The sequence below is a fragment of the Salvia miltiorrhiza genome, chromosome 1, assembly GCF_028751815.1.
Source record: "Salvia miltiorrhiza cultivar Shanhuang (shh) chromosome 1, IMPLAD_Smil_shh, whole genome shotgun sequence".
Taxonomy (NCBI): Eukaryota; Viridiplantae; Streptophyta; class Magnoliopsida; order Lamiales; family Lamiaceae; genus Salvia; species Salvia miltiorrhiza.
In genome coordinates, this window is record NC_080387.1 from 56,590,707 (window position 1) to 56,605,581 (window position 14,875).

The 14,875-nt window shown below is 33.5% G+C and overlaps 2 protein-coding genes across 2 annotated transcripts; one reads left to right on the forward strand and one right to left on the reverse strand.

Moving 5' to 3' along the window:
• The first annotated feature begins 3,283 nt into the window (after window positions 1-3,283).
• Window positions 3,284-7,686, forward strand: LOC130995833 (probable plastidic glucose transporter 1). Its single transcript, XM_057921286.1, has 12 exons — window positions 3,284-3,638; window positions 3,716-3,818; window positions 4,051-4,251; window positions 4,655-4,754; window positions 4,993-5,105; window positions 5,335-5,428; window positions 5,527-5,683; window positions 5,804-5,950; window positions 6,030-6,103; window positions 6,370-6,458; window positions 6,911-7,025; window positions 7,279-7,686. Exons 1-12 carry the CDS (start codon window positions 3,440-3,442, stop codon window positions 7,459-7,461), a joined length of 1,575 nt encoding a protein of 524 aa, XP_057777269.1. The 5' UTR covers window positions 3,284-3,439; the 3' UTR covers window positions 7,462-7,686.
• A 1,570-nt stretch (window positions 7,687-9,256) lies between these two features.
• Window positions 9,257-11,092, reverse strand: LOC130997005 (60S ribosomal protein L38-like). The gene is made up of 3 exons (XM_057922287.1): window positions 10,958-11,092; window positions 9,818-10,001; window positions 9,257-9,414 (listed from the first exon to the last, which is right to left on the reverse strand). The coding sequence occupies exons 1-3, from the start codon at window positions 10,958-10,960 to the stop codon at window positions 9,392-9,394; spliced, it is 210 nt and encodes a 69-aa protein (XP_057778270.1). The 5' UTR covers window positions 10,961-11,092; the 3' UTR covers window positions 9,257-9,391.
• Window positions 11,093-14,875: the final 3,783 nt, after the last annotated feature.

Here is a 14,875-nt window from a genome sequence, read left to right on the forward strand (position 1 = left end):
TATTTGATGATGTAGCTAATCATTAATATTTACACTTTTAAACACCACTAATTTTTATTCACGCATATTAACTACCAAACCTCGTGTCACTGATAGAAATTTTTTTGTAGTGTCTACATCACATAAATGTGAGAAAATAACCGTCACGCGTATGGGACCACTTCCCATACAAAAATAAAAAATTATCCGCATGCATGCGAGATTGAACCCATAACTTTTTATAAAAAAGAGTTTTTGAGTAGTTTTAATAGGCAAAAATGTCTTGTTTCTTATGTTGTATATGAAAAATGTCATACTTTATAAATTTAAGCATTTTATGCCCTAATTATATGAAGTACCTATTTTACCTTTTGATGTTGATGGGCTCGCTTGGTTTTTTGTGAAAGTCTTACATATTTGATTAATTTAACAGCTATCAGTCGAGAGTACATATAACCGGTGGGTGGCTAGATCATGTGGTCGGCCGGTCAAACACATAATTTTACCGGCCGAACACATGATCTAGGTGACTAGATCATGTATCCGGTCGGGCGGACACATGATTTAGCCATCCACCGATCATATGTATTCTTGACTTATAACTGTTAAATCGTTGACTTTTATGTTTAATAGTTGTCAAATCGGTCAAATGTTTAAAACTTTCACAAAAATCAAGCAAATTCATCAAATCAAAGAATATTTAAAAAAGGGCAAAGGTGCAGATACCCCCCTGAACTACACCCCCCTAGAGCTTTTAGCCCCCCATACTCGGTCAAAGCGCGTTGACCTCCCCAAAGTCTCGGAAAAAGGGTGCAATTAGGTCCTAGGGTGAAACGGGCGTTTTAACGCCGTTCACTTAATATTTTTTTTTTCGCTGGGCCCCACCACCCCAACCAACGGTATTATATTTAGGATTTAGGGTTCAAATAGTAGGAACCCTAATTTACGAACGATCTTGCAGGAAATTGAGAGAAATCGACAAGATTTTCTGCAATTGGGTTAGGGTTTGTTGAGTATACTAGGATTCGAGCTATTATCATGAGTTCCAGCTCAGGATTCGGGTCATCCTCGTCGCGTGGTAGACAGCAGATGATGAACGACGTTGAGGTTAGGCATTGTCGTTGTAAATTCGAAGGCAAGAGGTTGGAAGCTAAGAGAATGACTTCATGGACCGATGAGAACCCTGGGAGAAGGTTCTACGGGTGTTGAAATTGGAAGGTACATCAATTGCTTATCACTCATTTTGTTTTTGTGAAAAACATGGAACTAATACTCAATTTTTGAATTCGTAGACCCAAAATTGTGGTTTTTTTGATTGGTATGACGAACCAATGTGTGAAAGAGCTCGTGAAGTTATAAACGGATTGAAGAAGGAAAACATGAAGCTTGTAAAGTTGCATGAAAGTTCGAAGCCCCCATTGATTTGGAAGCTGAAATTGAGCAGCTTTGGTCAGTAATTGCAAGTTGGAAAGAAGAGACAATGGGTGTTAGAAGGAGAAGCCGTTTTCTTTTAATTTTTTTGATTATTTCTTGGTTTGTGATAATCAAGCTTGTTATATAGTATGAAACTAGTGAAATGATGTAAATCTCCAATCTTAGTCAAGGGATAGTTGATGCTATGGAATTGTTAATGTATCTTGCTTTTGTTAATGAAATGACTTTATGAAATGATGTAAATCTCCCCTGTTATATTCTAAATTCTCAAAGAAATTGACATCATAAGTATGGACTTCACATATGCACAAAGATAACCTCTAAAGTTTCTGAAATTCATTCCCAAAAAAACCATCATCATAAGCTGTTGGACATATGTTTCATAGTAAAAAAACTAGCATAGTTTAGATAGGATCATCTGTTAGCAAAAAAAAAAAACAAAAAAAAAACAACCCAACCCAACCCAATAAAAACAAAAAAAACAACCCAACAGTAATCTGAACCCCATGTTTACCCTCTAAATCACTATTTTCAGTCTCTTCTAAAAACATCTCATTCACTACAAAAGTAGGCATAGGATCAACCTCATGATCTGTATAAAAAGCAATCTCTCCATGGCCAAGCAATTCTAGGTAATCAAGAACCTTATGACACTGGATAGGATTTCTTAGGGGAACTAGAGCCTTATCTATGGTATAGTCTGCATCTGCCGCATAAACTAGTTTAGGTTTAGAACCATAACACTCCTCAAATTCGGATACGATTCTGTCTAATGTCATGTTTTCCAGTGTGGATTTAATTTCCTTATGGTTAAAACCATCATACATCCATTCACCATTCTCATCATTTTTTTCCAAATACCCCACCAATTGAAAATAAAGAAAATTTCAGGATTCGACATGCTGCACAAGAACAAGAACAAACAAGAATATAACTTATGTTCTGCGTTCATGCATCAAATCAAAAACAACAAGAACGCAACAAAATTCGGAATCCAACAATACTTGCATGTTCTGTAAAAAAGAAAATTAAACAATGAAGATTAGCCATTACTTACCTATTTTCAGAGTCTACTTCGATGAAAATTACAAGCATCGATCGGAATCAACAAAATCGCAACCAAACCTCCCTTCTTCTTCGATGATTTGCCCTCTGAAACTTTGAGTTTTCGAATGGAATAAAATAAACTCTTCATCTGCTCTATTTGCATAGAAACCCCGCGCATTGTGGCTGGGGTGGTGGGGCCCAGCGAAAAAAATATATATATTAAGTGAACGGCGTTAAAACGCCCGTTTCACCCTAGGACCTAATTGCACCCTTTTTCCGAGACTTTGGGGAGGTCAACACGCTTTGACCGAGTATGGGGGCTAAAAGCTCTAGGGGGTGTAGTTCAGGGGTATCTGCACCTTTGCCCTTTAAAAAATAGAGCATATAATGCTTATATTTATAAAAAATAACATTTTTCGTATATAACTTAAAAGAATAAGACATCTTAAATTTTCTCTTTTCAGTATCTCAATTTTGTAACTTGTAGCATTCTAATTGACAACTCACACTGAATTAGTTATTCACATTATGATTCATTCGACTTTCATCGATCTATGGACTATGGGTACAGGGTACTAATAATACTGTAGCGATTACGGCATGAAAAACTGAATGGTTAATATTACGTTCGTATCATTTTAATCGATTACTAAAAAAGAACTATGACGTATATAGTACCTTGTAATTTTCAATAATATTATTGTTTACAATTTAACTTGTAGAAACCGTAAGTAAATGCAAGTAAAAGAAAAAAGATTTCAATCAAAGAATGCACGAAACATTTGAGAGTTTTTGTTTTAAGCAAGCAAACAAACAAACCGCCATATTGTTTAACATTGGTAGGAAATAGAGAATTTGAGAAAACCGTACTCCCTGCTACATTTATTGTACTTTGCAATGAATAGCTACTGATCACTCATCACCGACTCATTCACCTCAACACAAACATCCATTCTTGATTTTTCTTCTCGTGATTCAGATGTTAGGGGCTTCTCCATCTCCATTGCTCTTCACCCCAAGATGTCACCCAATAATTCCCCTCTATCCTTCATCCAACAAATTCAAGAACCCATTTTCTATTTCCTTTTCTCGCTCATTCTCCAACAAGAACTTCAAAATCACCCCTGCGAAGAAGGATCCGGCTCCCGATTTGGGGCCCCACAGCAATAAAATCCTAGGTAAAAATCAGATCTTTTTATCCCTTTTCTATGTGGGTTTTTGCTTATTTTATATGTGCTGTGGTGTTTATGTTCAGATGATGAAAATGGCGGTGAGGAGGTGGATTTTGGGTGGTTGCCTGCATTTCCCCATGTTTTAACTGCTTCCATGTCCAATTTTCTCTTTGGTTATCATATTGGGTAAGGTGTTTTAGATCCTTTTTTGTGGCATAACTGTATTTGTTGTGTGTAGCTTCTTGTCACTTGGTTGACCTCTTCACCGTAGCTAATTTTAGCTTTTTTTAAATAAAAAAAAGAAGAGAACTTGGTAGACCATTGAATTTAGCATGAGGAGTGCATATCTGCTTTTGATTTATCACGACATTCGCCTAATAGGATTACTGGATGTTGCTGTGATCTCATTATGGTGCAGTGTAATGAATGGCCCTATTGTGTCTATAGCCAAAGAGCTTGGGTTTGAAGCAAATTCCTTTCTTGAGGGACTTGTGGTTAGTATATTCATCGGTGGTGCATTTATTGGAAGCATAAGCTGCGGCTACCTAGTTGATAAACTTGGCTATTGCCGCACCTTCCAACTTGTTACTATTCCCCTTGTTTTAGGTGCAATTGTAAGGTCAGTTTTCTCAGACAGTATTCATTGAATTAAGCATGATTTCATATTGTTCTAATCGTGAATATTGCTCGAATCATTCACAAATTACCATAGGGACATGTTCTGGTATCATATATGGTACTTCAAAAGTTTTATAAAGGTGCATCTGGCCATTTATGCTGCCAAAAAGAAAAAAGAAAGAAACAAAGTAACTGCCATATGAGAAACAAATTTGTTGAGCACCCGATATTACATAAATGATTCATATTAGGCTTTTCAAATATGCACGAGAGCATTTAATCATAAGATTGGAATATTACATGAGAAAACCAATAAATCAAACCACTAGAATCTTGAATCTAATTGATAGGGAATTCATGTTATGAATGATCATAGATGATAATAGTCTCGGATGATTATGCAGTGCGCAAGCACATTCCCTGGAGGAAATACTCTTTGGAAGATTTCTAGTGGGCCTTGGTATTGGGGTGAACACAGTACTTGTCCCCATTTATATTTCAGAGGTAAGGTTAGCATTTTTCATTATTAAAGCTACAATAAAATGATTTTCCATGTGTACCTTCATGCTACCACTTTTCATTGGAAAGGTTTGAGGCCCCTTGTAGCCCCAGACCAAATAAATGATTCTTGTCTCGCGAAGTATAATAACCTGCCCACCTGAGTTTTACTTTACAGTGCTGAAGTTTAATAGCTTTACCATGGATTTCCACTTCTGCTGTTAACTTCTTCATTGCTTTATAGGTTGCCCCAACAAACTTTAGGGGTTTATTGGGGACCTTTTCTCAGATCGGGACATGCCTTGGAATCATAGTTTCACTATTTCTAGCTATTCCTTCAGAAAATGATCCCCATTGGTAAGCATTCACGGGCATGCATCTTCATTGGTGCTAGAGGACTACATCCAAATGTAACGTTCTTTAGAAGCTTGCGTTAATAACTATTTGAGGAGTAACTACAAGAGGAAAATGGCAACAAGTACTTTGGGGTTAAATCAAGGGGTAAAGAAGTAGTCTTGCTATTAACGAAATATGAGATGTTATCCATGTGGAATTATAATCCTTCTTTTGTACTTGTAATTATCAGGTGGAGAATAATATTATACGTGGCTAGTGTACCTGGGATTGCTCTTGCACTTGGCATGCAGTTTGCAGTTGACAGCCCTTGCTGGCTATGTAAAGTATGACATAATGTTCTCTTTGTCTGTCCGTGTGATTAGATTCAGATGCCTCTTTAATCTCATGCTTATAACTTTGTACTTTTTGAGAAACTTTGTAGGCAGGGAGAGTTGATGATGCTAAAGAAGTTATACGTAACCTCTGGGGGGCATCTAAAGTCGATCGAGCTATTGAAGAAATTCAGTCTGTGATCAGATGCGATGGTGCTGATTTAGATAGCAGTTGGTTGGATCTAATTGAGGAGCCCCACTTTAGAGGTGGTACCAAGGTGTATTTTCATTTCTTGTTTGGCAATGTATGCACTTGTGTTCTTGAGAACTTGCTAATTATCGTTTGTGGAATTAACTATTGAGTATGTTCTCTGGCTGTGGCTGCAGTTGCTTCCATCGGAGGTGCCCTTTTTATATTGCAGCAGTTTGCTGGCATAAATGGGGTTCTATATTTTTCATCGTTGACTTTTCAAGACGCTGGAATCTCAAGCAGCGCTTTAGCAAGTTTATTTGTCGGACTTACGAACTTTGCAGGTCTAGACTCTACCAAATGTGTCGGGTTTGCATATTACTACATAAAGGCCTCAATTTTCTGTTATGCTCTGATTTTCAGGTGCAATATGTGCATCATATTTGATGGACAAGCAAGGGAGACAAGTGCTTCTGATTGGAAGTTACCTCGGAATGGTATCTAATTAAAATGTGACAAAACTAGCATATTTTTTATAGGCACTTAAGTGTAAATGTCTATTGCAGAGGACGATGCCCCGAGTAGATGAAAATGTTGCTATGTTGAAATACGAGATAAAAAAATTAAAAAGTCTTTTAAATGTATAGCTATCTAAAAACAATGTTATATGACCTAATCACCCTCTGGGATTGGTTTTTCAAGGGTGCTAGTTAGTTTCACACACAAACAGCATACAAGCATTTACGTATCTGTTTTTTTGCAGGCTATGTCTATGTTTGTCACAGCCGGGGCCACCAGCTTTCCTGTTGACTCAGAGATCAGTAGCAACTTATCAATATTGGGCACTATCATGTATGTCCACTAACAAAATACAACAAGTAAAAAACCAGATATTGCTATATAACATCCTATTCTATGCGATTATTTGCCTTCCTATTTTTTCATGCATTCCACCTTCGTTTCCATGTTAACTGTGCGGTTGAATTCTCTGTTGCCCTTAACTAATTGGCAATTTCTTGACACTTCTGCTAGATGTATCAATATAAGATTACATGGAACAGAAGAGTGATATTAGTTATAATTTGAAATCAAATATACTTAAATCTATTATTTCAACATGTTACACTGTGATTATCCTCCAACTCAGTTCTTTGATGATGTCATGATTGAGGTGGGGATCAATATAATCCAAGGCATAATTTTAGTTGATGATTGTAGACTTTGAATACAATTTAAAGAATCCAATCTTGGAAATGAGGTCTCCAAAAATGAAGTTTAATGCATGTCATTTTTGGTTATTGTAGGTACATATTCTGCTTTGCCATTGGAGCCGGTCCAGTAACTGGGCTTATTATTCCAGAACTTAGCAGCAGCAGGACACGAGGGAAAATCATGGGCTTCAGTTTCTCTGTTCACTGGGTATGTATCCAACTTCAGAAATATTATTACCTCCATACAAGTGCATTTTACTTTGTGTGATAGGGTAGACATGTGATTTGAGTATTTGAAGCATTGTAATTGATCAATCTATTATAGTAAATGGTAGATTGTCTATATTATATTTATCTATCCTATCACTCAAAGCAAACACCTCACAAGAGTAGAATATGAATCTCCTCTATTTTTGGATTAAAATGAATGACCTCTAGGTGTTAAATCCTTGACTAATCAGGTGTTCAACTTCTTGGTGGGCCTGTTTTTCCTTGAATTGGTGGAGAAGTTTGGTTTGGGTCCAGTTTACGCAGGCTTCGGTGGCGTTTCTTTGCTAGCAGCTTCATTCGCTTACTATTTTATAGTTGAAACTAAAGGGCGATCGCTCGAAGAAATCGAGATGTCACTGAGGAATAAATGGTAGCTGAGATGATCAATCCACTTATCTCTACTTGTAAATTCGACCTTATTCATCATTTTCACAATATACTATGTTAACTGACATCGATTTCAGTTCGAAAATTCCCGAAAAATGTGAGCCATATGTTATAAATTCTTAGATATTGCGAAATCCTCGAATCTTTGTAAGCCACCCTATTTCAATTTCTATTTGTTGGCATTATTTTCGAGTTGAATGCCAATTTTCTGACTTTTGGGTCAAGCTTTGAGCGCGGAGAGTTTAGAATGAATCATGAAATTTTAGAAAGAAAAAAGCATTTGTACAAAAGTTTCATGATACGCCCGTTGACATAAAGTGTTTGGCTAAGCTTATTTTAAATAAGCTTAGGGCATTCACAAATAGAGAGCCAAGGTGGGCTCTTAAATGTGGTTCCCACTATTTAAGAGTCCACCCTTCATAATGGGAGATAGGGCTGTGAACGAGTCGAGCCAAGCTGAATACTAGCAGGTTCGAGCTCTGCTCGTTTAAATATTCGGATGTTCGAGCTTGGCTCGAGCTCGATTCGAGCTTTTATCTTGATGATCAAGCTCGGCTCGTCATCCACTTACCAAGCTCGAGTTCGGCTCGGGTGATGTTCGATAATGTCGAATTCGAGCTTGAGCTCGTTAGATGTTCGTATATATGATGTTCAAGCTTGAATTTGTTATAAATATAAGAAAATTTTCTTAATTAATATGTTATTCGAGCTTGAGTTCGACTCGTTTAAGGTTCGTGCATTAACTTGATTGAAGGCTCGACTGAAGGTTCGTGAACAGGCTCGCGAACAATCGAATCCAAACATGTTCGCGAGCTCAACGAGCCGAGCACTGTCAGGCTCCAGGTCAGCTCGATAAAAATCTCGAGCTCGACTCGTTTATTATCAATTCGAGCTCCGAATGAGTTTTTTTCGAGTCGAATCACGAATAGCTTGCGAGTAACTCTGTTCATTTACAATCCTAATGGGAGAGCCACACCCCCAACTCTTAAATTTTGATTTTCATTTTATATTTAATTTTAATGTTTATTTTCAATTAATTTTAACACCATATTTAATAATATAAATTTCATTAAAATTAAAATTTAATTCTACATTAATTGATATTAAAAATTACATTTACAATAAAATAAAGTCCTAAATTACTTCAATTTTAAAAAGCATAAAAAAATATTCAATCTTATTACAAAAAATAAAATCTTTATTACGAAAAGAATTGAGAAGCTATATAATACAAATAACAAATTAAAGTTGAATACAGTAATGCTTATAAAATTATTATTACATATAAAATTATAAAAAATAAAATAGAATAGAAGAATTTATTATTTATAATACTTACAGGTTCTTGAGAGTTGAGACTTGAGGCTTATTTTTAAAATTTATAAGTTTTGTTTAAAATCTTATTTTGTGAAACACTTTGAAGGAACTTGTTATAAGCTCTTAAACAAGTTAAGCTGTTTTAAAAAGCTTATAAGCTCACCCAAACAACCTCTATAATACTCCGAACTTTATAGACATAAATCAATTTACGTTAAATACACCAGCAATGATGAGTAAACTTTGGCATACAAACACTGCTCATACATTAAAATCTCATGTTAAATCAGCAGCAATAGACAACCCATAAGCATAAAGTCTTATGTCAATTGTTTCAAATTCCAATTTGATTTTCAAAATTCAATCCTAATGATTTCAATTCTATATGTGAGATAGTGAATTCTGCAATACCATGCCTAGGTCTTGAATCAAGACAAAAGCTACAAAGAAAGAGGCAAGAGAGAATAATAAACCAAAATTGTAGAATCTGATTTACTACAAAACATGTCCAAAATTTCATTTAGAGAAATCTTTCAACCAATTTTCTGGAAACACATGTTGCAAGAAAAAAACAACCAAAATTCTTTCTGGGTGGCGTACTCACAGGTCTTGCACACTTAAACCTGAAAACAAAGTGAAAGAAGAGTTAATTTTTAAGAATTTAACACATGGGAAAAGTTGGGGAAAAAAAAAAGCTATGCTGGGACACAAGTCACACAACCAATGTGCAATGATAATAATTAAGTTAATTTTTGAGTATTTAAGTATCTCACTCATTTTTCCTATGAATAAAAAGATGGGACACAGCCAATGTGCATTGATAATAATTAAGTTTCTTATAGAAGCATAAGCCAACATATTTTAAATCCATATGAAGTATATCAAGTAGTCATTGATCACATTCTTCCACAAGAACGAAACTAGAAATACAAATGACACCAAGATGTTTGAGATCAAAATCCCCTAAAATACATACAAAGACAAAAAATCAACTAAGTAATGAAGTTCAAACAGAAAACAACATACCAGGAGGAAGGGACTGCTTCAATTTGTCAGCTTTCTCCGGATCAAACACACAGAGGGTGTACAAGTACTTTGAGCACCTAACCTTGAACTTAACCACCTCTTTGCTTCTCTTGATCTTCACAGAACGTGCATCCTTCCTTCTAGCTGTCAGAAGGAAATCCTTTATCTCATGAATCTGCTTCGGCTGCAAATTACATAGCAGAACACAACAAGAGTTAAAACAATTGTTCCATGCACAAACCTAATCAGTCGAACCACTCAACACTTTGCTCCTAACAGTAGTTCTATCTTCATTGTAGCTCAGTCTACAATTTTTCGGAAAGAAACAATAGAAGTGCTTTGATATGCCATGCAACAGAAATCAACAACTTCAAAACATACAAACAAGACTCTTAACTATGGCTGTCAAGCCCAATGTTTTAAACAGGTCAACACGTGATAATATAGTAACAAATTTCACTAATCGAGTTGCCAAGTTAGGAAATGTACACATTCACATAATTCCACTGGAGCTTTGGAGACATTATTTACCAAATTATGGTGCATTCGAAGCCAAACTAATAATTAAGAGATAGAACCATGGCTGTCTATTATATCTTATCTTCCTAGGTCACCAAGAAACAAATATGAATAAACAACACATCTGGTACATGCAATCAAAGCCTAAAAACAGAAATTGAGGAAATTCGAGTTGTTTCATAACATAGAAAGTACATACTTCAAAAACATTAGTAACTAAGAAATGTATTAGTTCCTCTAGCAAAAACGAAACAGTAACAAAAATTCAACAAAATGCACAATTCACAAGTTTCTAAATTAAACAAGATTTTCTAGTAATTTAGAAAATATAAAGAGACTATTACAGGGTACCGGATTTGTTTTCTCCGCAGACACAGAAATGGCATACCAGAAACACATAGACAATTACAAGAAAATGTAAAATAGCGTAAAATGCATAACAATCAACATAAAGAAAATTATCAGATTTTATTTACGCAGAAACTAAAACAGAGAAACAAACCAAAAACTAAAACCATTAATCACAATACTCCAGCTTGATTACGAGCTAAAGCAACAATCTAATGAATTAGCTAACAATTCAAACGATACAAAAAGATCCAAGGTTTAGAAACAGTTTACCATTTTAGCAGATGGAATCGTGCAGACCGACGAGCAAGCTCCAAACCCTGAGGCGCTGTTCTGAACAAATGTAGATTTATACGTACGTCAATTGCGATCTAAAGCCCTAATGGGCTTAAATTCATTAGCAAGTTGCTTTCGTGTTCGGCCCATAATATTTTTCATTTTACCTGCTTCAGGGCCGGCCCTAAGGGCGGGCGGGCGGGCATGCGCGATGTCCCATGGCCCCAAAAAATTGAGGGCCCAATTTTTTAATATATTCCATTAATTATAGGTTTTATGTATATTTAAAAATTTAAATAACCTAATTTATTGTCAAAAATTCAAAGTTCAATTTAAAATCAATTTCAAATTAATTTGATGATAATTTTGTAAAATAATTTTGAGGGCCCAAAATTTTAAATATATCTCATTAATTATAAACTTTATATATACTAAAAAATATTGGGCAATATAACTTATTGTCAAATTTATATTATATTAAAACTTCAAAGTTCAAATCGAAATATAAAATTATACTGACAATGCCAGTTATTGACATACTGTTATACTAAAAGGAGCTTCTCAATTTTAAAATCGTTGAAAACGCATTTGAGATCGTCAATGTCCCTAGAGAGATTGAATGATTTGACAATATTTATATATATAAGCTCAACCACTTTCAAAAATAGTAAGTTATGTTTTCCTGTCAAAAATCACCTTACTATTTTTGTTTTTATTTTTTTTATCAATTTCGTTTACACTAGATAATAATAATAATAATAATAATAATAATAATAATAATAATAATAATAATAATAATAATAATAATAATAATAATAAATTCATACAAAAACGTACTAAAAATTTAATAAATGTAAATCATATTAGAAATTCTATTTTTAAGATATATATATATTATATATATATATATAATTATTTATCTACAAATTTATATTTTAAGCTAAAGAGTTCTAAAATGAACAAATATAAGTTTAATCTTTGTAATTGCATTAAATTGTTATAATAAAAAATATAAATATAAAAATATTAATATATAGTAAAAATATGAAAAAATAAAATAAAATAAACAAATTTTAAAATGTTATGATCCTTGATCATGACAAAATTTAAATTTCATCTTTGCTAGGTTGTATTTGTTAATTTTATCAAAATACAAATTTTAAAATTAAACTATATTTTCATTAAATATATATATATATATATATATATATAAAATAGATATAGATATAATATATTAACACACTCACACACACACACACACACACATATATATATATATATATATATTAGTACTGTGTATATTTCAGTAGAAATTTTGTATAAGTTATTTTAATATAATGTGTATATATTATATCATCTTTAATTTTGTCATGTATGAACGAAATTAAAATTCAGGGAAAATTCCGGAATGAGCTAAAGTTTTTGTATTTATATTGCAACTTTATATAGTTGAAAAAATAGCAAAATTCACTAATAGTTTGTGGATTTACAGTCAATTAACGTCTCAAAAAAATATATTATGAAATGCAAATCAGTAAAAAGTAATTAAAAGTTCCAAAAATCCTTTCAAAACTACTAGAAAATTTGAAAGAAAAATATCTAGATATTTTGGTGGAAATTTTTTAAATAGATAATAATAATTGTTAGTTAAAAAGGTTTTGTCAAGATCTTAGTCATTCATTTTATATGTCTCCAATTATAAGATGATTTTATCTTCATTTTAATGCTATTATCTTTATTAGAGTTATTTTATATAATAATATAAGTAACTTATAGAATTTTATTTTCTAAATATAATATTTTAAAAAATATAATTTTGTTTGCCGTGCATCGCACGCGAGTAATACTAGTTATATATAGAAAAAGAGATTAAGAGATTTTAGATAACATGTCGATGATTTTGCAAGTAAAATTTTTTACTAGATAAAGTCATTTTTTATAAGTAATGAAAAATTTTATTTTGGGTTAATTGCCCATAAAATACTGAACTTTCATCTATTTCTGGTTTTGCACACAAACTTTGAATTGTGGCGTGATAATTACTAAACTTTTGATTTTATCTGATTTTGCTACTAATCCAAATTCCAGCCAAATACCAAGCTAATATATAATATGGTGTGCCAATTTTGACGTGACGTATTTATTCTTGCGTGACAATTAGTTGGCAAAATAATATTTTTTATTTAATTTCTTATCAATAAAAAAAGAACACAAAACAAATAACTCAAATTGTCACAGATTGAATTAGTTGTTCATTTTTCCCATAATTGCACCAAATATCACCAACTTTGCTCGAATTCCATTTTCCCATAATTTTAAAAAATTCCATTTTTTATCACAGATTGAATTAGTTGTTCATTTTTCCCACGATTTTTTGCTCCTCTCAAATCGAAGACGACGTGGCGCTGATGTGGTTCACCGGCACACGCCACACACGTTCCACTCCGGTTAGTGCAGCTCCCGTTACAAAAAGATGAAAAAAGAGGCGTATGCATCCTTACTAGATCAATTAGATCAATTATGAATAAGCCTCTGTCGAAATCAACAAAGGTATCAAACGCACCAATAAATTTGAGAATTTAAAGCTTGTTAAAATTCTTCCCAGAATCACACACACACGAGTATCAAACGCTATGCTCCTTCAAGCATCAACACTTTACAACAGTTACAAGTAGGGCTGTCTAAATGGTTATCGGGTTTTGGGTATCCAATTAACCGAACCGAAATTCCCGGGTTTGGGTATCCAATAACCGAAAATTTCGGGTAATGGATCGGTTTCGGTTATTGTTTTTTTGGAAATTTCGGTTATCGGTTAACCCGAAAAACTGATCGGGTTAACCGAATAACCAAAAATTATTTTATTAATTATTTAATATATATATTATCAATATATCATATATAATATATTATATATTTGTAAATTAATATATAAATATATTTGTAAATTATTTAATATATATATATATATATATATTTGTAAATTATTATATATATATATAATATATATTTGTAAATTTACATATATATTATATATTTACAAATATATTATATATTTACAAATATATTATAAATTTGTAAATTTATAATATATATTGGTAAATTTACAAATATATTATATATATAATATATATTACTATTTACAAATATATTATATTTGTAAATTTACAAATAATTTACATATATATTATAATATATTTACAAATATATTATATATTTACAAATATATAATATTTGTAAATATATATTATATATTTGTAATTTCTTTTAGAGTGGATAGAGCAAAAATTATTTGAATTTTATTTTTTAAATGGGTATTTCGGATACCCAAATAACCCAATTGGTTAACCGAAGCGGGTATTGGGTAACCGAACTTCTAAAACGGTTCGGGAACGGTTATTGAAATTTGGCAATTTCGGGTTCGGGTAACCGAAAATTCGGGTACGGGTAACCGAACCCGAACCAATCGACAGCCCTAGTTACAAGAATAAGAAACTGAAATACAGAATATATGTTAGAAACTGAAAAATACAGACCTTCTTCTCCCACCCAACCAAATAATCCACTTTAACAAGATGAAATTCCAATTAGTTTTCCAGATTTCTCATATTTCAAAGTCAGCAAAAAAAAGGTATATCACATAAAGCAATTTCAAAACCTGGCTCTCTTCTTCGAGCGGTTCTCGATCAAAGGCGCGGTGGTCTTGCCGTAGAGAAAAGGGGTGGCGTGCAGCAGTTGGGGCGGCGACTGGCGACGCCGCGGCGTGGAGAAAAGGGGTGGCGTGCAGCGATTGGGGCGGCGACTGGCGACGCCGCGGCGTGGAGAGAAGAGGGGAAGCGTGCAGCGGTTGGGCCGGCGACTGGCGACGCCGCAGCGTGGAGAGAAGAGGTGTGGCGTGCAGCAGTTGGGCCGGCGACT